The sequence below is a fragment of the Parasteatoda tepidariorum genome, chromosome 5 (genome assembly GCF_043381705.1).
Source record: "Parasteatoda tepidariorum isolate YZ-2023 chromosome 5, CAS_Ptep_4.0, whole genome shotgun sequence".
Lineage (NCBI taxonomy): Eukaryota > Metazoa > Arthropoda > Arachnida > Araneae > Theridiidae > Parasteatoda > Parasteatoda tepidariorum.
The window spans coordinates 89,038,039-89,061,980 of NC_092208.1; the positions used below are offsets into that span (position 1 = coordinate 89,038,039).

The window sequence follows — 23,942 nt, forward strand, 5'->3', positions numbered from 1 at the left end:
TATTACGAATTTATTTGACGATTTTTGATTTATATCACGAATTATACAATAGCACATTTCTAATAGGTTTAACGAATTACATGTCATTTATTTGAATTCAAATTTATTTTAATGACTTAGTATTTGCTAAAAAGATGTAATTTTTTTTTTTAAAAAAAAAAGAGTTTTGATATGGATTTGAATGATTGTTCTGAATTCTTAGAACTTTGTGCATTTGCAATGTACCTAAGTTAGTAGCGAGCAAAGCGAGCTTGGTTTGCGAAGCAAACCATATAAGATTGCGTAGCAATTTTCGGGGGTTGTTGAGCGTTAGCGAGCAGGGGGCGCAACCCACTAGTTAAATATTATTACTTATATTATTCTAAAGGGATATACAGGAAAACCTCTCGGGTGAGACCACTTTCCGTTCCACTCTAAAATGCTCGCTAACGGAGGTAGGTCGTTCTTAGGGGTTACCTCTATTGACTTGACGGAAGGTACATAATTTTTCGCAAAAGATTTTAATTTTAGTCAGTGTCACATTTTCTTGTTGCGGAAATGCCATTTGTGTTGGCTTTATGCAGATCAACGAATAAAATTTAGCGTCAATAAAAAGGATCCCTACTTTTATAATTATGAGTTTTTTAACAAACAAATTTACCAATAACAAATTAAGTTAACAAATGTACCAATAATGAATGATAGAACTATTTTAACGATTATGTTTCTGTTTAAGCTTGTATTTAATTTTTATATCATAAAAAATTTAAAATTTAGTAAGAATTAGTTAGTTTTGAAAAATGAGAAGAGGTTTGCATTAGGTTGAGATTCTTCGTTTTTTCTAAAATAATATTTTTTTACTCACTTAACTTTCCACTCTAAAAATGAATCATTGATAGCATCGTCTTCAATGCACTCTGACTGCCACTTGAGGTTGTTTTCTTTCCGAGATCTCCAAAAAGAGCTCTCTAAATCAGAACCTCGCACAAATATTTTGAATACATTTTAATTTACTTATTTGTTTTGTTAATATTTTTAGTTTTGATATTTTTTCGTGTTTCCGTATTTGACCTGTTCTGAATTGGGTGCAGAGGTTTCCCTGCTCACTGGTAGACGTTTTGATAGTCTCTCTTAAAGGGTTTCTTCAACACAAAGCCTGCGGAAAAAATTTAGTGCCTCTCAAAAAATGGTCGTAAATAGAGGAGGTCGCTACAAAGAGCTGATCTTTCCAGGAGGTTTCCCTGTAGAATTGGAAAAGATTAACAATATTTCAAGTTACAACATAAATTATGTTTAGAATGACTAATTTATGAGTAAATTAAGAGAATGTGAAATTAAAAAAATTATCGTTATTTATTAAAAACGGATTTATTTATTTATCAATTATTAGTATTATTAAAAACGTTCCAAAGGCAGCATGCTATTTCTATTTACTGTCAAGACACCAATTTCCCCCTTCTCACCGTTATTGTCCCAAATGAATGGTTGACTGTGTAAGATAAGCACAGATTGCGCTAGGGGTTGAAATTCGTAGTAAAAAACGTTTAAAAAGGGAAACGTTTTATATTATTTCTATGTGTTAACCGCCTGAACATTTGCGACGCAAAAGATGTTCTTTTCTGTTGAAGCACCAATTTCCCCTATCATTCTAGGATAGAACATCTTACAGCTATCAACATTTTAGTTCTTTTGAGACAATCAGCACTGAAACAGTAGGGTCACAAAATGTCTTTTTTCAACCAGAGCATATGTTGAAGCTGTTTATCGAAAGCCATTCGAAATAATATATTCATTATGACTGCTGTTAACAGTTGACAGTTAAGTCAGGTTCTGCCTATCTTTAGACACCGCCTTAACACGCTAAACATGAAAATTGAGCAAAATGTCATAATAAAGCCACCATTTCGTGAAAATGAGAAATGTTTGTGATCTGATTTTTGAATAGTTGAAAATTACTCTAACGCTGTATTTATCTGGGCTCATAAGAATTTGCGAGAAATGAAAATTATTCATTGATTTTAATTATTTTTTATCTACGTGGAAAAATCTAGCCAAAAAGGCGCTTTTTCAAAAACCTTTAATAACTTTTAAGAGCCGTGGTAGCTCACGGGATTGGGTGCTCGTCTCTCAATGTGGTTTCTCGGGTTCGAATCCCAGCAATGACTGATCAATACGAATTCCGCACTGGGCTCGAACCGACGACGGTGGTGACGTAAAAAAATCCTCAGTGATAAATGGATCATGGGTAAGAGTCCCCTTGCCATCAGGCCACCGTTGGAGGTGTTCGTGGTTTNAAGTTGAATTACGTGTATAACTGAGACATTGCAAAATGTTTTTTTTTTCAATGCAACTAAAGAGTTTTGAGTTGATAGTATTTAGCATTATTATTTTCCCAATAATCACGAAGTCAAAATTATTTGACGGCACGTCTATGACCTCATTAAGCAATTTTTTAGAAAAAATGGCACGTTGGTGAATAAAGGTTCGCCACCCCTGCTCTAGGGGTTGAAATTCGTAGTAGAAAACGTTTCAAAAGGGAAACGTTTCATATTATTTCTATGTGTTAACCGCCTGAACATTTGCGACGCAAAAGATGCTCTTTTCTGTCGAAACACCAATTTTCCCTATCGTTCTTGGATTATCTATCATCATAAAGCTATCAACATTTTAGTTCTTTTGAGCGAATCAGCACGGAAACATAAAGAAACTTCAGTAGGGTCACAAAATTTATTTTTTCAACCAGAGGATATCTTGAAGCTGTTTATCGAAAGCCATTCGAAATAACTTCTAGAGAAATAATATATTCATTCTGACTGCTGTGAACAGTTGACAGTTAAGTCAAGTTTTGCCTATCTTTAGACACCGCCTTATCACGCTAAATATGAAAATTGAGCAAAATGTCATAATAAAGCCACCATTTCGTGAAAATGAAAAATGTTTGTGATCTGATTTTTTAATATTTGAAAATTACTCTAACGCTGTATTTATCTGGGCTCATAAGAATTTGCGAGAAATGAAAATTATTAATTAATTTTAATTATTTTTTATCTACGTGGAAAAATCTAGCCAAAAAGGCGCTTTTTCAAAAACATTTAATAACTTTTAAGAGCCGTGGTAGCTCACGAGATTGGGTGCTCGCCTCTCAATGTGGTTTCTCGGGTTCGAATCCCAGCAATGACTGATCTATACGAATTCCGCACTGGGCTCGAACTGACGACGGTGGTGACGTAAGAAAATCCTCAGTGATAAATGGATCATGAGTAAGAGTCCCCTTGCCGTCAGGCCACCGTTGGAGGTGTTCGTGGTTTTCCTCTCCATATAAGGTAAATGTGGGCTAGTTCCATCAAAAAGTTCAAGTTTCTCACAATACTTGATTCAGGAGTTCCTTTGTCTTCTGGATTGGGCTCAAAATGACAAGGCTATGGAGTTGAACATTGGTATTCGTAAACTCAAACTTAGGTCACCTGTTTAATGACAGTTATAAAATCTACTAATAATTAGGCTTGGATAGCCTGGTTGGTAGGGTGTTAGACTCGTGTTCGTGAAAATAGGAGTTCGAAACTAGCCGGCCGCAGAATACCCGTGTATAAAATGGTGACCGAGACACGTTGAGGTCACAAAGTTCTCCAAGCTCCCATGAAAAATCTATACCTCTGGAGTTCCCTTGTCTTCTATCCGAAATTACTAGGCTACGGAGTTAAACATTGGTAGCCGTAAACTCAAAATTGAGTCGGCTGTTCAACGGCGGATATTTGAAAAAAATTAAGCAATAATCGAATTGTATTTTCTTGTGTTCTTTCAAACTCATTTTTCAACTCAAAGTATTCTTCAAAGTACTCTTGTATTCTTTCAAACAAACTCTTTTATTCATTAGTTCTAAAGCCTAGGTAATTTTTATGGCCAGAAAGAAGTTCAAAAAACGCTGTAATGATTTTCAACTAGGTGGAAATATCTAGGTGGAAGTTTGATAACTTTCTAAAAAAATATTCAAACTACTTGACAGCTTTAAAACTCAAGTAACTTTTTAAGTCAAGATGGTATATATAGTCCAACTTAGATTCCCTTCGAGTTTAAGGAACTTAAACTGCGTTTTAGGAAAAAGTTGTTGTTCCGATTTCCTACTTGCCATGTCAGCAAGCCTGATTGGGAAACCAAGAAATTTAGAACAGAGAGTGAATTTCTTGTTTTTCAGTGGCACCATCTATGGCCAATAATACGATTTCAGCTACATACACGTCACAGGTCGTTTCACAAGGCTGACCCATTCATACATACATTCTTCGTCCACAGATCGCAATTTTGACCTGAACCAGAGAATGATCCATCTCTAATTCAGTACCCCAAAAGGTATAATTTGTTATGTGAACTTGGAGGACTTTGTGACCCCGACATATTTAATATGCACCAGTCACCATTTAATACGCGGGGTTTCTTCGGCAGTTGGGATTCGAACTTCCGTCCTCACGAACACAAGACCTTCATCCTATCAACCTTAGGAAAGAGTAAATGTAGATATTTTCAAGATTTTAAAGTTCAAAAATATTTCCTTAATTGCTATAGCTGCTAAGAAACCCTCTATCGATTTATTTACTTTTAGATAAAACTTAATTGTCTCTTCTATTTCAGAAGTCGAATTACCATAAAGATAATGCATACAATTATTTGTTACCAAAATCGTATAATAATTTGGGAGATCATGTACCAAGTGTTTTACATGATACCCTTGGATCTATATTTTGGGCTGAATGTCAAGTAAGTTTTTCCTTTAGACATCTTTTAGTAAAATATCTTTAAGTAAATTCTTCTTTTTTGTCATCAATTAAATATTCGTCTCGTACCTTCTGATATCTTATAAAACCGCTGTTGATCTGGAAAAAAACAATAAAATAAAAATAATTTTTTTTTAAAAAAATGGAAGGAGGCAAAAATGCACAGTTTACTGTGTTCTATTTTGGAAACCGGAAGGTTTTATCTCACCTAATCTCACAATAAGTTAAAAATTCGTGAAACGGTGGTGCATCAGAATGAGAAAATGATAGAATTGCGTTTTAAAAGTAACCAACCTATGCAGTAGTAACGTGTTGTAGTTTGAACAAAGAATATACATAGGGGAAGAAGGCTAGCCTCCGCAGGCATAATGTAAACCAGTCTTCCAAGGTTTGTTGTGGTCCCTGTGTTTAAAAGAAAAAACAACATCCAGGGGCACAACTTCAGAGATTCTATAAACGGGTTTGCATCCTCCTCTCCTCCTAACCAATACTGGGCATGAGGGAAGCGTTGGGGGTGAAGAAGAAAGATTTTATATAGTTAGTTTGCTCTGTATTTTTTACTCTATTGATAAACATTGTACTTCTAAATAATATTTCTCTTTCAAAATACATTTATATCATTCATGTTAATTAAATCTGCTAACACATTTCGATATAAAAAGAAAGAATAAAATGGCAGTTAGTGGGAAGCACCGTACCTAACCATGCATGTAGTTGTCCAACAATCGGTTCACAGGTGATGTACCTTTTGACTTAGTTTGAGTATGTTGCTCTCCCTGTAAGTTGTTTTTCTGGTATAGCGTACAAAACCGAAAGAAGTTCCCAACGTTAGTTCCGTATTTGAAGAGCTGAACTTCTTCTCCTTTCTGTATTCCTTGTGGGAGGATAATCTCATAAGTTAGTCAATTGTTAAAAGGGAAGAGATCTTAGAGCAGATTTTTCACTATAATTTGTAAAGCTTAGAGATGATATCATAACATTAACAAAAGGTAAAATTATGCAGGAAAAAAATTTTTTTATATAACCAATCTTCATTTTTTATAAGGAGATTTTTTTTCTTCTCAAAAGCAACATGAAGAAAAAAATAGTTTAATTTGAAGTCGAAAGCTGTTGGAAAATGCCTTTCTTCATTATCGGTTGAAGAGGATAACATCAGTTATTTTATACAAGATAAACGATTATCATCTGATCGACTTTAATGCACATTAAATGCTTAAAAGAAACAAAATACACTGTTGCTAAAGACCACAAATGGCTGCATATTACATAATTAAGCCTGGTTAAATATCAAGGGAAATAAAAGAATACGAGAATGAGATGACATTAAAAAAAATTATTGTCCTCTGAAACCCAGAAGGTTTGAAATGTGTTCAAAGAACAAAATTGTCGCTTCGTGCTGAATACGTGAAATTGAAGGGAAAAAACTCAAATACCATTTGTAAGCATCCTGAAGCAATGGGAGTATGACCCCCATGTAGGGCGAGACAAATTTCCAGACGTCGTTGCATACTTTGAACAACAGTATTCAGCAACTGTTGAGGTAATTTGTCCCATTCCTCTGTCAGTGCACGGATGAGGGTATCCTTGTTTATAGCAAGCCATTCTAAACCAGCAACACATCTCCCCGACACATCTCACCCATTTTCAATGGGATTCATATCTAGAGAACTAAACGGCCATACGGGGCGTGAAATATCCTTTCTCTGTACACTCTCCTCGACAGCGACTGTTCGATGACATGTTTCGTTGGCGTCCATAAAAACAAATTCATCTCCGACAGAGCCACGAAACAAGCGATCATGAGGCATGAGGCAGCAGTATAATATTAATGTGGCATTAGCCAGTCATAGTCCCAGTTGGAAGCATACAGAGGGGCGTACGGCTATTAATCAAAATGCCACGCACCGACCACAGTGCTGACATAAAACGTCCTCAGTGTTAGACGGATCATGAGTTAGAGTCCCCTTGACGTTAGGCTAACCGTGGGAAGTTTTCCTCTCCATGTAACGCAACTGCAGGTTAGTTTCATCCCTCCAAAATTTATCTGGATATTTGATCCAGCAGTTTCCTTATCTTCTGGATTGGGTTCAAAATTACAAGGCTACGGAGTTAAACATTGGCAGTCGCAAACCCAAATATAGGGTCTTCTGTTCAACAACGATTATAAAATCATAATGCCATACCATACTGTGACACTACGTGTAGGATATCGGTCCCTTTCCTGTATGTTTGCTCGACGCAATATTGCAGTGCCAACCCCACGACAGATCAATTTGGGAATGACAATCAGGCAAGAGACTGAATCTACTCTCATCTGTGACTAGTACACAAGCCCAATCCTCTTCTCTCCAACTACGATGCTGAACATACCATTGCAAACGGGTGAGTATAGTTCTCCTGCTTGAGTACAAACGTATTGCTCTCCTGCTTGCAAGCTTCTGGCTACAGATTTACATTCGCTTGAGAGTAGCAGCATGAAACTGATTTGCAACCAGACCAGCTGTATTGCACCTGTTCTTCTTTGTCGATAACACTGTGTACCTGTCTTTTGCTGACGTCGATATTTCACGTGACGTCTGCTACTCATTCCAGCTGTTTGAAATTATTTCAAAAGCTTTGAAACAATACTGTGGCTGACATTGAACTCTTTAAGAATAACTGTTATTTTTTTACTTTCTCCAACCTTACCGATAATACGGCCACGCGTAAAAATGATCTAACTGACGTTGAGAAGACGTAGCAACGAAGAAAATTGCAAGTTTGTCGATTGATTGTTTCCGGTTGAACTGATTTTGAACAACAACTCTCTATACGCGTCCTTTATATCTTTACCTCAGAGTTCTTATGTGACAAGCCAGTTCGATAACCCAGAATTTGCATACGCAAAACATGTCTTACTGTATTTCGCACTTATGCTAATTTTAACATTTTCCTACCTTTTTTGTGGTTTCTATCGTATCTATTATCACCTGTCCATAACCATTGTCCAGTTGGGTATTTATAATACAAATTTAGCAATAAAAAAAGCCAATTCAGCATTTTGTGATTAGGATACACATTAAATATGATTTAATAATCAGATACAAAAATATACCATGGAATGCGGTAAACCACAAACCATAATACTTTTCTCGGTTGAATCGTACTGCTTTTCAAATTAAACTGTCTGAATCTTAATTACACAAATACTTGCTTCAACTTACAGACTGAAAGCATGATTCAATTTAACACTTTATTAAGTAAATTTGCACGACTCTGCATTGAATTTATTTGTCTCAGATGCAGTCTTCTTATTTCATGCATGCTCATATCAAGACTAGTCAAATAATTCTCAGTCACCCTGCTTACAATATTCAATTTATAATGTGAAAAGTTCTCTAAGGTAAAAGTAAGGAATTTTTAAAATGTGTTGTGTTTGTTTGAAGGTTTTACGAAGTTTATGCAAGTGGTCTGGTGGTGTCAAACAAATAGAAAATTCCATACATGAAGCATACATTGAAACCATTCAAGAAGCTAAGCATTTCATTTATATTGAAGTAAGTAAAAGTATTTACGATTTATTTTAAGGAAATCATGTCTATTGATTTTGTGGTAAAAGCATACACTTTTACTTTTCTTCTCTGTGACTATGCTTCTTTTACTTCCTCTCTTTCTTTTAAAAAAAATAAAACAAAAAATGAAAAGCAGATTATGGAAAAGAAAAGAAGTAGTGGTGGTTTTTTTACGTTGCACTAGAGCTGGGAAACATTCCTGAGGATGATCCGAAGCCATGCATCATAATTTTGATCCTCTGGAGAGGGGGTGACTTAGATTGCCAGACGAACTGCACTTGAAGTCGAGTACTTTACGGTAGAGCAGTTTTACAAAGACCGATACAGTGCACCCTTTGTTCCTTCGCAGGCTGATCAAAGTGATCACGAACTAGTTCGCTGACCGCTGCCTGTGATGCTTGGCTTAGTTGATCTACTGGGAGCCTTGTCTTGCGATCAACCACTGTGAGAAAAAAAAGACAAAAAAAAACATTCAGAAATATTTAAATATTGTTATTTTTACAATTTCAGGCTCAGTGGGATAAAAACAGCCCCATTTATTTTAGACAATAATATGAACCACTGAAATCGTAATAGTTTTTCATGAACTACTTTTTATTTTGAAAAAAGTAAACATAAAAAGGGTATGTATGGTAGATACTTTATTTACGTCGCACTAGAGCTGCACCATGAGCTTTTTTATTTATAATTTTATAACCGGCGTTGAACAGCCGCCCCAATTTTATGGGTTTATGACTACCAGTGTTCAACTCCGTAGCCTTGTAATTTTGAACCCAATCCAGAAGACAGGGGAACTCATGGATCGAGTATTGAGAGAAATTTGTCTTCGTGGAGGACTTTTTGATGAAGCTAACCCGTATTTGCGTTACATGGAGAGGAAGAGCACGAGAACTTCCCACGGTCAGCCTGACGGCATGGGGACTCTAACCCACGATTCGTCTACCACTGAGGTTATTTCACGTCAGCACTGTGGTCTGTTCAAGCCGGTTGCGGAATTCTTATCGACTGGATTCGAAACCGGTTCGCCGCATTGGAAGGCGAACGCTCTATCCCCTGAGCCTCCCATGCCATGCTCATGCATGTCTAAGTACATGCCGTATTAAGGCGAGACCGCGAATGGCTCATTAAATCAGTTATGGTTCCTTGGATCGTACCTTACTACTTGGATAACTGTGGCAATTCTAGAGCTAATACATGCAGCAGAGCTCCAACCTTCGGGGACGAGCTGTTTATTCGGGAATTATGTTTACTATGGATTGCCAATAGCCCATGGTGCCATCGCGGCTCGCACTATTGGCAACAATCTGGGAAAAATCCAAGGGGATGATCCAAAGACATGCCACTGCAATTTTGATCCTCTGCAGAGGGGATGGCTCCTCCGCTTCGGTAGCCCAACGACCTGCGCGCGAAGTTGAGAATTTTACGGTAGAACAGTTGAACGAGGACCGATACCGCACACCCGTCGTCCCTACGTAGTCTGATCAAAGTGGTCACCCATCCACTTACTGACCGCAGCCTATGGTACTTGACTTCGGTGTTCTACTTGGAACCCTGTCCTTAAGGCATGTTTCTAAGATCCAAGTTCTTGGACGAAGATTGATTGAAATTGATGGAAACTTGTTTTTCTTGGAGCTTGGATCATGTAAACGATCATCCAAATTCTTGGTCCCTGTCCTTGCCTGGTGGTAGATCATGTTCTACATTCCATCCAAGTTTTTCCTCCCTGAACCAATCAGCTTCTAAAATTTTGTGACGTCAACATAAGCATAAGATTATGTCAATTTGTTGTCCGTTTTCATATATTTTAATCCAAATTAATTAATCTGTTAGGGTCTATTTGTGTTTTTATGATTTTATTGGAATTTATTTAGTAATTACGAATTCAAGTAAGTACGATTTTATAATGTAGAATATGAACAATGCGCATGCACCGGTTTTTCATCCAAACAATCGTTGACATTCGAGAACTTGAATAGTGTCGAAGAATTATCCAATTTCTTGGATTGAGAAATTCCTCCAACTTCTCGAATTCAAGAACTTGGACCGTGTAAACAGACGACCAGTCCACTGCACGACGTAAACAAAAAATAAATCCACAATCCTTTTTGGAAACATAAAATAAATCCACGATCCGTTTAGGAAACATAAAATAAATCGTTTCGCTATGATTCAACTTGATTGTCTCTTGAATTGTGGCATAAGCAAGTGCCACGATTCAGCAGCCAATTAGGTTCGACACCCACACGTGACATCACTTGCAGATACCCAATTAAAAAATATAAAACTTTTTATCATTTTGAAGAATGTAATTTTATACGGCAAAACATAAAATTTGAAAGAATTTGGTCGAATAGTTCTTGATTGGGTGGGATTTTTTTTTTCTTTCAACTTTACAAATGTCGTCGTTTTTTGGTCGTTGTCATTTTTTCCCTAAGTCAAAATCCAGGAGTTAAGAAAACTCCGAAAATAATTAACGAACGTTTTGTCAAAGCATAAAATGATAGAAGTGCTATTATTTCATTCAATCAAAGATTTGTTTTTATTTACAGAATCAGTTTTTTATTACTCAACCAGCAAGTGAAAGATCTGTACATAATGGAATCGCAGACGCTTTGTTCAACAGAATTATAAAAGCATACAGGTAAATGTTTTTAAGCGTAATTTTTTTATTCTAATTAACAAAAGTTATGATAGCGCTCGTGATCACTGCCTTTTATACGAAGGGGAGTCCGAAAATAAGTTGTGGGAAACTTATTTTTGTATTCTCTCTCGTACTTAATACATACGTATTTAGAATTAATAAAAATAAGTATACGCATTAGAAGTCTAAGATTGATATTTGAGCATGATAAAAATAAGAAGATTATCTGTCAATTAATTATTAAAGAATGTGGGATTAAAAACATCCAAACCTAGGAGGATATTAATAAAATTTTAACCACCGCTCAGTTTGTTCCAATTATACAGATTTCGTTATTTTTGATTTAGCCTTCCTCGTTAATGATCCGTCGTTAATAGAGCCCAGAAAATGGGGCCAGGTGATTAATTCATGGTTGGGGGATGATGATCCGTCCTTATTTGATAATATTTTCGTTTTCAATTCACTTTTTCTGTGACTTCTAATGTGTATATTTCTTTGACACCACTTTTTTTGGTGAAATTTAGTTATTTAAATTTTACAGAAAGCGGGAATCCTTTCATGTGTATATCGTCCTCCCGCTGCTACCAGCTTTTCAAGGGACTTTGGGTACAGGAACGGGCACTTGCATACAGGCAATCACACACTGGAACAATGCATCCATTGGAGGTGGACATTCTTCGTTAATCCATAGGCTCGCTAGACACAGTGAGTAATTATATCTACTATACTTTTTTGCAAGTTAAGAGAAAACCATCATCTCTATGGAGAGAGCCTGTTTGCCAAGCTCCCAGCACGAACGTATATCAACATCGCCAAAACTCTTGAAACGACGTTGCACAGCCAATTTTTTTCTTGTTTTTTTTTTAAAAAAAATCGTGCAAAATGAAATAAGGAAAACAAAACTTATTGAATAATCAATCAACAAGTTATAAGAAATAATAAAAGTGATATTTAAAAATAGTAACTATTCGCATTTAAAGAAACTTATGAAAGAATAATAAATAACATTCCTTGCAGACTATTTTCTTCTACAGTGAATCAAAAGTAATTATTCCTTATCTTGCATTTGATTTGTTAAGAATATGTCAACATAAGACGTGTCATTTTCAGTGGTTCAATCAAATTCAGTGTTCTTGAAACGTCATATAGAAGTTGTTTCTTTTCAAGAACTTCTGTTTTCTTTATTTATCGAACATGTCGCCAAGTCTAGTATTCCAGGAAACTACAACCTTTTTTTTCTTCTTTTTTTTAAAATAATTCTGTGAATTGTAAAAGATAGCACGAATTAAATTTCTCACTGCCGTGTTTAACGTTTAAATTGTTTTGAAAGCATATTTGTATAATTTGATAACAAAATAAAATGAAACTATAAGCAGTCGCGGGTAATTACTTAAATCCTATTACGCAATGGTCTTTTCTTAACTTGCAATAAAGTATAAGATGCTTATTTGATAATCCTTATTTTTATTACAAAATAGTTATATTGGATTTTTTTTTTCATTTGCAGTGAAAGATCCGAGTTTGTATATCAACTTTTATGGATTGCGCACTCATGGTTTCCTACGAACGAAATTGGTAAGTTTTAAAATGAGTCATAAAATCAGGTATTACACGTCAGAAACTTGTGGTGTGGTTAAATGTCAAAATCATTTTCATTTTTGATTGTTTTTTTAAACATTTTATTTTACCATCTAATTCTATTGAAGTACGATGCAGGGATCCTTCATTTAAATCCTGATTTTAATCCATTGGTTTTATTTTTAAATCATCACTTTAAATCACTAAAGTGAAAAAATATGTTTAGATAATTTGTTTTTAATGTTATTTGGATACTAAAACGTTAATCAGAGTAAAGAAATAAAATAATTCAGAAATATTTATGAAATTAAAATAAAGCAATCCACAGTGGATTTGGAAATCATAAATTACAATTTCACGAATATTGTTATTGTCCTACTTATTCGTATAACCTTAAGGTGCATAAATATTTTATTCTCTTTCCGAGTTGTAAAGTCAACTTTAAGTCCATGTCAAAGAATTTTCAGATTATTTAGAGTGTTTACTTATTATACTCTCCGTAACTAGAATAGGCGTCTCAAGCTTTCGATTTCCCCCGCTCTCCACACATTTCCCCTCTCCGTTAATCTTTAAATCTTGCTCTTTCGAAAAGCAGTATGTTTCATTAAGAAGTGAGGATTATGCAGGCGAAGGATAAAACAAGATTTGTCGAAACCATGGTAACGAAGAGTGAGGAACACGTGTCACCTTGGAATGGGAGCATTCCATTTACAAAAAGTATAACTTGATTTTAAATCGAACGATTTGTATTTAAGGTGACAGAGCTTATATACGTTCATAGCAAGCTGTTAATCGCCGATGACCAAGTCGCCATCATTGGTTCCGCTAACATTAATGATCGTAGCCTCCTGGGCAACCGAGATTCAGAAATAGCTGTAGTTGTGAGAGATACGCAGTTCCTGAAGGAAGAAGAAGGTCGACCTCACCAGGCAGGAAAATTCTGCTACTCGCTACGAACCGCTCTTTTCAGGTGAATTGGAAATATTGTTTTTAACTTAATTGATAAAGAACTGAATATCTGTATCAGTATATCTGACATTTTGTGCTAAGTACATAAAAGTATCTAAATGTACAAAAAAGTATCACCAGAAAAATAGTGAATATACAACTTGTATTAATTATATTCTTTCCTTGTATTAACAACTTGTATTATATAGTATATTGTAACTATATACAACTTGTATTAACCTTGTTATCAAGACTTTTGGAGGACTCTAATTAAACTTCGCACTAGCATAGACACGACAACAACAACACTAATTCTTTCATTTAGGCAATACCATTTTGAAACAATTTTGTATTTATTTGGAATCATGGACGAGGCAGGAGTTCAGTTTTCGAGGGGGGACAAAACTATAATACAGAGTCACAATTCGCGAATCGAATCAACACCTCCTAGAAGAACGAAGGCCTCTGCACGGATCAATTTAGTAGTCCGACGTGACGAACATAAACTGCGCAGTCGATGAAAAAGAAGAACGTTTGGACTACTCAAGGATCAAATTTCTTGTTTAATGGTAACCGGTGCTAAGACCTTCTCTTTTCTAGGAGGTATTGATCGAATACGCCCTCTAGGGAGGAGATTGGTTTCATGTCTTGAAGCTTCCCCTTCACTTTCCTCCTCTGCTCAGCAGTACGATATATTTTCCCTTTTCATAATATTTTTTGCATTAAACTGCAGAAATATTAAAACACTCCCCGTGTAGTAAATAGTGTCTGATGATCGTTAAATGTATCGGGTCGCAAAGTCCTCTATGTTCTCATAACAAATTATACCTCTGGGGAGGTACTGAATTGGAGATGGATCGTTCTCTGGTTCAGGTCAAAATTACGATCTGTAGATCAATGAATGAATGGATGTAAGAATGGATCCTCTCCATAAACAGGCAGTAACTTATGTGTGGTAGAAGTCGTATTGAAAGTTTTGGTATATTTGAAATATAAATTAGAGCCTAAAAATGAATATCTATAGTGGTAATTTAAAATGTTTTTACTATTTATAGTAGAGATATATTTTTATTGAATTTAGTTACTTTAAGGAAATTGTTTTGTTTTCCATGAAAAAACTGCCATGTGAAAACAGCGTGAAAACGCATCTGTATATGTAAATATGTTCATTCAGTTATACCGTTATGATATTTTGGTAAAATTGTATATGTCTCATATTGTCAATCTCCCCTTCATGCTTCCCTTTAATAAATAGAATTTAAAAGGAATTTTTGTTTTCAACGTTAAAATTACAATTAAGGGCAATAATTGAACTAGCCAATTATTTTTTTAGCTATTTCCTAGTAAAATATAGAGCATTTGATACTTTTTAAAGCTAACACAGAAGAAATATATACACTCTATAACAAAAAAATCGACTCACCAAGGAGTTGTCCGATTGAAACAATAATTGGTGGATAGGAAGACAATGTACAGAATAGTAAATGATTAAAATTTCAGAACAATTGAATAATTTATTGCAGAGTTACAGTAACAAGTTCAATAAGGTGTTGACCCGCCTCTAGCCTGGATACAAGCTGCCACACGACATGGCATAGGCCGATAAATCTCCCAGATGGTCTCTTGCGGTATTTCCTGCCAAATTCGATCCAANCAAGTTTAATAAGGTGTTGACCCGCCTCTAGCCTGGATACAAGCTGCCACACGGCGTGGCATAGACCGATAAGGCTCCCAGATGGTCTCTTGCGGTATTTCCTGCCAAATTCGATCCAATTGTCGAACGAGGTCATCAACATTCCGAGCCAAATGCAATCGCCTTCCCATCATATCCCAGACATGCTCGATTTGAGAGAGATCTGGTGATCTGGCAGGCCAAGGAAGAGTTTGATAAGCTTGCAAACAGTTCATAGCAACACGTGCCGTATGTGGTCTGGCATTGTCCTGCTGAAAAACCAGCCCAGGGCNCTATTAAACTTACTAGATCACTAACAGTTTCAGAGTCAGTTTTATATTTTTCACAACTTTTAATTATATCAATTAAGTTTACCACAGTCATATCATCACTAATCTCTAGATCTAGTTCACTGGCAATAAGCCTTAAATCATCTTTTTTACAATTCTTAAACATTGTAAATTAAAGTATTTTATAAAAAATCAAAACAATCCTACTTTGAATGGGAAGGCACGAATCCACAGTTTTCTCGTAACACTGTCCACAATGGTTATCTCTTAGAACTCAAAACGAAACTCTTTTCGTTAATTGTTTTAATTTTGCTGATTTTTTCTCCTGGTGAGCGGACCACTCTTGTCGACGCTCAGGTAAATATGAACTCGCTCAATAAACAGAAAATAAGCGGACTGTAAATTCACAATATTTATTTATTATTATTTGGAAGAGAGCTTTTTTGTAGCTCGTTACAGCTCTCCTTCCACACACACTCTTTTTCTCAGTGTTACAAGTTACACTAGGTGGCGCTACAAATCCGTGCGGATACAACGCCTAAGTTTGAAAAAGCTCTCCATCCAATAATATTTTACTCGTAATGTTTACAATATAACGCGTTCTTACAATTTAAATTTTAACCAAGCAAACAACACATAAATGAGAAAGATTCTAAAAGCACTCTTTGATACGATCCAAAAGATAATGAATGGAGATAATATGAATAAATATAGCCAAATAAGAGATAACAGTGCCGGGATAGCCTGGTCGGTAAGGAGCTGTGCCTATGTACGAGAGTTCGAACCCCGCTGGCAGAAAACTCTACGTGTAGTAAATGATGACTGGTGCACGTTAAATCTGTCTAGTCACAAAGTCCTTCATGTTCCCATAACAATAACAAATCAATACCTCTGGGAGTACTAGATTGGAGATCGATCGTTCTCTGATTCAGGTCAAAATTACGATCGGTGGATGAATGAATGGATGCATGAATGGGTCCGCCCTATAAACGGGGGTGATGTATGGTGTGGCAAAAGTCGAATTCTTGGCCATAGATGGCGCTACTGGAAAACAAGATCAATCGCACCCCCTCTGCCTAAACAGGCATATGCCAACAACAACAACAACAAGAGATAACACGCTAAACCTTACACTTTATTTATGTTGATATTTATTTTCTTAAATTTGTTGTCAGTTCACGATCTGTCAGAATTTATAAATGACAGAAAACTCTTATGAAGAGTAAAATTACGGTTAAATTAAAATACAAATTACTATAATAAAACTTCTTAGAATATTAAGCCTGTTCACACATCGCCTCGTAAGCATAACATGAGCGGTGGGATACACAGGAAGTTTTCTAAATGTCTTCCGGTTTTAGGGAGCTTGTTATTGTTTACATTCAGACAACCATCCATAGATAGTTTGTGAAATTGCAATACCACGAAACGAATGGTCAAAAAGTAATTAAATTTATTCCACACATTTCTGATACATACGCAATCGCTTTTTAATTCTAATCATTTGCATATCTTAGCACTTCACTTTGTTTCAAGTTTGGTTCAATTTGCATTGATTCCTTCATGGTGCTGCAATTTTCACAAACTGAGTAAAAATTTATTACATATTTCAATGATTTTATTTATTTTTTTACGAAATTTTTTTCTGCTTATTTTATTCTGCCTTATTATGTATGCCTGTGTTGCATACTGTTATATAATTAAGTATTTTTAGGGAGCATTTGGGAATGTTGCAAGATACATCCATCTCCTTTGATTTGAATAATCCCAGCAATGAGGAGTTTTTCAGAAATGTTTGGTCTAAAATTGCTGAACAAAATACTTCCATCTATGAGAAGGTAATTAATAAAAAATCTTGACTAACTCCCTTTGAGAAAAGAACAAAAAACATGGAGATTAGAAACAAATCTTAGAAATCCTTCAAACTTTTGAGTTTAAACGAAACCCAGAAGACAAGAGAACATTAGAATCATGAATTCACATCGTTGAGAACTTTAGAATCATGAATTCACATCGTTTTTCGAATCAATTTTTCGGCTATTATACCCATAAATTTCTACATATTTTTTTTTTTTTAATACAGATATTTTCAAGACGAAACCATTACGACTCGTGAATCTCTAATCACGCGTATGAGTAATCACCTATCGATCTGCGATCACGCTCATTCAATTTCGCAGCGATTTCATTGTAGATCCAAGTGGTTTTCTGCAATGCAGATTTCTACATGGTTTTTTGTATTCCAGATTCATTTAATAGAATATTATTACGCAAGTGAATTTTGAATTGCGCCTTTAAATTATAATTTTTTTGACGCACGTGTTCGATTTGCTCCGATTTCGACGTAAATTCACGTGTTTTATTCATTTTGTAACTTTTTCGGCAATTATACCCATGGATTTCTAAATCATTTAAAAAATTCTCATATTTTTAAAACGAAACTCTGATGAATCTCGAGCTGCGCTTACGATTTCATCGTAATCCAAGTTATTGTTTTCGATCGCAATTCCACTGTTACTGCCATGAATACTTTAACATGTTTTTTTTTAATTCCTGTTTTCTTTCCTTAATTACTAAATGGAATTTAGTAATTAAGGTAATTTAGTAATTACTAAGCGGAATCAGAAATTTGAGGAATACGCGAAAGCACGAATACAGGAAAAAATAGAATTTTCTTAGATGATTTGTTGAAAATACGAGAAAAAATTTGAGGAATATGAAGATAGGAAAAATATAATTTTTCTCTCCGATGATTGTTGAAAATACGGGAAGAAATTTGAGGAATACTCGAAAGCACGACGATAGGAAAAATAGAATTTTATTCCTCTATGATTGTTGAAAATACGAGGGAGAACGAAAAAAAAATATGGGTCGTACTCATTGCTCAAGCCTATTTTTTTTATGATGGATATTAACAGATAAAGAAAAAATGCCAGATCGTAATTAAAGAGCTAAAAATATAGTCACCACTAAAAGTCACCAATGGCGAACAGTCAACAATGGCGAAACCTGATTATAAGAATGCTGTGAATATTTAGATTTTTTTAGAAAGTAATAAGAATGAATTACAAGTGTATAATTAATCCCTTGTGCAGAAAGTAAAAAAAATTAATGGAGATAAATTTAAACAAATATACTCATTAGATTACAAGGCAAAGTATGTTAATCTCTTAGGCATACAACAAAAAGGTATCTTAAATTTACATTTATTCTCTTGGTTAACACTCATTATTTTTAAAAAACAAAATTTGTTACTAATATGCTGACTGTTGAAATTATAATTGTATTTGAAATTATGTTTGAAATTTTAATTTTAAGAGTAACCAGCATTGTTTACATTCAGTCAACTATTTGAATAAACTAAATATGCAAGATAATGAAAAAACAATTTGTAAAATATTAATTTGATTTTCACACACCCCTGAAGCCCATAGATTTTTCAGTGAACAGTACTGTTCTTTGACCGGTTTAAATTCTTTTTAAGGTGTTTCTATGCATACCCACAGATAGCGTGAGAACGTTTAGGCAGTTGAGAGAGTACCAAAGCAGACGACCTTTAGCAGCAACTGATCCGGCAAAGGCTATGGCTGAACTGAAGTCTATTCGAGGATATTTGGTGAAGTTTCCATTGTACTTTCTGAGAGACGAATATTTGCAACCAACAATTTCCACAAAAGAACGTTATTTACCAACAGCAGTTTGGACTTGATTCTTTCTTTAGAACACGTTATTAAAGTATTATTTTTAATGTTCGAGACGAATATTTGCAACCAACAATTTCCATAAAAGAACGTTATTTACCAACAGCAGTTTTAACTTGATTCTTTCTTCTCTGGAACACGTTATTAAAGTATTATTTTTAATGTTTTGAAAAAGTACAGTATATCATAAAAATTAGTTATCTTTAAAAGATGAGAAGAGTTTTGTTTGTTTGAGATGCTTAGTGCTTCTTCTAAAATATTTTTTCCCCTAATTTAATTTTCAACTCTAAAAATAAACCAGTGCACTCTGACTGCAACATGAGATTGCAGTCAGAGATAGTCAAAAACGAGCTCTAAAGCAAAGTAAAAGGAGCTAATATATTATATATTTTGAATATAATATACCAAATACAAATATTTTGAATACATTTTAATCTACTTATTTGTTTGATATTTTTTTTTCGTGTCTCCTTATTTGGCCTTTTCTGCATTTGGCGCAGAGGTTTTGATGGTCTCTACTAAAGGTTTTCTTCAACGAAAAGTCAATGGAAAAAATTCCATGTCTCCCAAAAGTGGTCGTAAATAGAGGTGGTCTTTTTTGGAGGTTTCACTGTATTGTAAAATTATATACATTATGATTTTTTTTCACTTGAGGACCCATGAAAAATTGAAAAGGCATTGAAAAAAACTCTTTTAAATTCAAATTTTTTTTCTAGGTGAAATAAAGACTGTATAAACTAAAAAAATTTTTGAAAATGCCCCTTTCGTTATAATTTTATTTCTAGGAGAAAAAAAGATGTAAAATACAGTTTTGAATAGTTTAAAATATTAATAAAAAAGGAACAGCATATGTTTTGATTTCTCTTTCAAAACTTCTATTTTTCAATTTCTTTCTTGTGACTAGTCATCACTTCACAAACAGTTATTTATATGTCATATAATATGCCGGCTATTTTAATCTACATATGTAAAATGTTATATTGTTTATTTACAAATTATCGAGCAATAACCACCTTTTTATCTATACTATTATATCCCTTGTCAAAAATTTAAAAAAAGTATACGAATTCGGAGTTTAAATGTTGCATTTGAGGCAGTTTGAATACCTGAAACCAAATTTCCTTATAGCTCCTTTTCTGATAAGTATTTATGTTTTCAGCACCACCTTCTTCATGAGTGTTTCATCAGATAATAGAGTTGGATACTGATTCGAATCACTAAACTGATTCAAATCACAAACTTGCAACTGATTCGAATAACTTAGATTATTCGTTTTGCCCAATTCTATTAGATATCATTAGAATTTCTGTTTTCTCCTGGCTTAAATATTAATGTGTTTCCTCCAACATGTAAACTTTCTTTTACGCTACTTTTGGTAAAACGATATATTAGGGAACACTTTGTTTGTATCATTGTCAGTTGCAAAATCAAAAGAAATTTTGAAAAAATAAAACCAAAGAGATTTTAAAATTCTAATTTCACTCGAACTGATGGCGATAACAATAACCATCATTTGCAAGATCGGCGATGAGCCCTAGTGACTATTTCTTCGCCATATTTTAGCCAACTCTTTCCTATGTAACAGAAAAATAGTCTTATATGTAACAGAAAAATAGTCCTCTATATATGAGTTAAAGTATTTAGACCAATGTTGCAGAAATTCCCTCTGCTTTAGTTCCAAATTGTAGATTTGAAACTAAAGCCGAAGAAACCGGAAAAAAAAACATTATAAATAATTTTACCAAGAATAATTTAATAATATTACTGATCTATGATTTAGTGTAAAAACTCTCTTTAATTCAATTTCTGTTAACTAGATATCATGATGTTTGATACAAAATATAATAAGTTATTTTTACTCATAACTTTTGAAAACATAGATGTAAGTTATAAAACTACAGCATACAAATAATAGAATTTTAAATAAAATAAATAATGGATATAAAACAAAACTATGTTCTGACAAAAGTAATTTAGGATTATTGATTTTTCTTCTATGTTTCCTGATTTATTCTTCATTTTATGCAATTGACAAATTTGCCTTTCGGAATTCGTGAGGGAAATGAACTCGAATAAAAGCAACAATGATTTTATTTATTCAGTGATAAGTTCGTGATAATTATATACGGGACCCGACTTAGCCTAATTGGGGCCCCCTCTGCTTTTCTACTTCAGTAATGAAGAACCGAACTTAATGGAGGTATTTAAATTTTTCACGTCATTATAGATAACAGGAAAGCTCACTAGAATCTGAAAATAGTTATCAAGTCCCTCCATTGGTCAGACGAAATATCATTCTGTCCATTTTATTGATATTCTGACAATTCTATGCCCATCATGCCGAATGCAGTTTTCTGATTGTTAACCTTGTCATCTAGCTGCGAGATATTAATATCCTTGTTGACATTAGGGCAGAATTCAGCTACATTTACACAATTATGATGGCTCAATTAAGCCAATCAGAAACCTTTTTTTTTGTAAACATATCGCATTTTGCGATAGGTAAAAATACAGGCTTTGATTGGCCAAATTTGTCTATCGTAATTGCAAAATATTTGCTGAATTCCGCCCTAGAAAGCCATGGATTTACGAATTATAAATTGTGTTCATATGATAGAATAATGAAGAAGTTAACATAAAACTGACGGATTTTACACTGTATTGATATTTTGTTTAAAAAAAAGTTCATTAAAGAAGGAAATTTAAAATAAACTTTCTATTCGATTTGTGGCATTGATTCCCCTCTGATGTGGAAGCCGGGGCAACTGCACCGTATACCCCTGCCTTCATCAGGCTCTGATTATATTAAAATTTTAATAATATTACTTGAAAATATTAATGCAGTTATGATATTGTTTTTTAAAAATACTAAGCGTTATAATTAGATTTTATCGGAACTTTAAAATGATAAATTTTAAAAAAAAAGTTCGATTAAAAAAAAAAATCTTAATTTTAGTTTAGTAGTAAGATTTTGAGCCGTGATGCGTTCACCTTCTAATGAGGTAAATCGAGTTCGGATCCCAGCAATGAATGCTCGACACGAATTCCGCATCCGGTTTGCACCGACCATAGTCCTGACGTAAAATTTATTCAGTGATCATGGGTTATAGTCCCCTTGCCGTCAGGATAACCATGGAAGATTTTCGTGGTTTTCTCTCCGTGTAACGCAAATGCGGGTTAGTTCCATCAAAAGTCCTCCACAAAAGCAAATTTCTTCCAATGCTTAATCCAGGAGTTCCCTTGTTTTCTGAATTGTGATCAAAATTACAAGGTTACAGAGTTGAACATTAATAGTCGCAAATCCAAAAAATTCGGTTGTCTGTTCAATGACGGTTATAATATAAAAAAAAGTAGCGAGATTTTAATAGCGTAAATAGTGACCACTAACGTGCACCCTAGACATGATGTGGACATCCACATAAAAAGAAGCTCAATAATCAATGTTGATACTAACCGCACAAAAAATCCAAAAACTTTTTTTAAAAAAATGAACTTTTAATGAAGCACCTTAGTGTGATGCATTATAACAACTACATTTTTGCATTATTTTTCTAAACAACATGTGTTTCGCTTTGTCACAAATCAATCAAAGCTATGATATATTCACATTAGGCAACAATACTATAGCAAATGTATTCAGGGGGCTCGTGTAACTTATACAAACTGATGAAAGTTTATGCAATATTAACAACTATACAAATATATCAAGTTTAGACTGATCAAATTCCTAACTAGTACAATGACAAAGTCCAGCGCAGACATTGCTAAAATTAAAATTGGTGAGATGAATAGTTTATATGCACAAAGTGATTCGATGAAGACATCTATTCACAAATGTTCTATCTATACATTGTACTAGACTCTCTTAATTCAACAATGAGATCATTAAGTGCAAAAGCATCATACAGTTGGCATCAGGCCAAAAACACAAATCTACCACTTTGACAATTGGCAGATTCATAGTGTCAGTGATATACAAATAATTAACCCTTTGGTACCCAATTTTTACTTATTTTAGTCAACAAGCATGAAATTATTGTTTACTTCATAGAGGAAAAAGGAAATTTTTACACACCAGGAATGTTCTATCTAAGCAGTTACAGTATGAGACCATCAATATTCCAGATTTCGGGCAAAATCATTAGGGGGTGGGTATTCCGAGTAATGAGCTGGCTGACAAAGCAGTACAGGCTGGGTCCAGTGTGATTTTCTGGGGCCCTGAATCAGCTTTGGGAATTTCTCTCAAATCCTATTGCATCTATTTTCAAGCTCTATGGCAAAATTGCCTATAAGCAATGGTGCAACTTGGATGGTCAAATTTTGACAGTCCTAGTGTGCGTCCAAAAGAGCTTCTTAAGCTAAACAGGAACAGTTTGAGGAAGATTAATGGTCTTCTCACTGGATACTGCACCCTCAGGAGACACTTATACACTATGGGAATTGAAGTGATTATTTTTTTGTCGAGGTTGTCATTTTGAGGAGAAGACTTCAAAACATATACTTTGTGATTGTGAGGTCTATTCTGCTCAAAGATTTTAGCACTTAGGGCAACACTGCATTAAGGCTTAGAATTTACAAGATATTTCCTGATCTTTGTTTCAGCTATAAAGCTTTTTCGTTAATCATGATTTAGCGTATAGGTACAATGGACCTGTGGTCGACATGCCCAGCTCTTTGGAGCTGTCCAATATCTAAGTCTAAGCATATTATAATATGCAATGAAAAACGAGGTAAGTTTATACAGAAAGACTTAATTTAAAACGAGCTCACATTGAACGTGAGTGCCTTTAGCAAGGGAAATCTATGGTTTGGA

At 34.4% G+C, this 23,942-nt stretch overlaps 1 protein-coding gene across 1 annotated transcript in view; it reads left to right on the forward strand.

Moving 5' to 3' along the window:
- LOC107442036 (phospholipase D1) overlaps positions 1 to 19,232 on the forward strand; it is a gene marked incomplete in the record, with an annotated part of 73,788 nt that extends 54,556 nt beyond the window's left edge. The window contains 8 exon segments of the mRNA XM_071180759.1: positions 4,606 to 4,731; positions 8,174 to 8,284; positions 10,849 to 10,940; positions 11,482 to 11,645; positions 12,448 to 12,515; positions 13,274 to 13,488; positions 17,143 to 17,266; positions 18,913 to 19,232. Of these exon segments, the coding sequence (XP_071036860.1) occupies positions 4,606 to 4,731; positions 8,174 to 8,284; positions 10,849 to 10,940; positions 11,482 to 11,645; positions 12,448 to 12,515; positions 13,274 to 13,488; positions 17,143 to 17,266; positions 18,913 to 19,137 (1,125 nt within the window).
- Between the last annotated feature and the right edge of the window lie 4,710 nt (positions 19,233 to 23,942).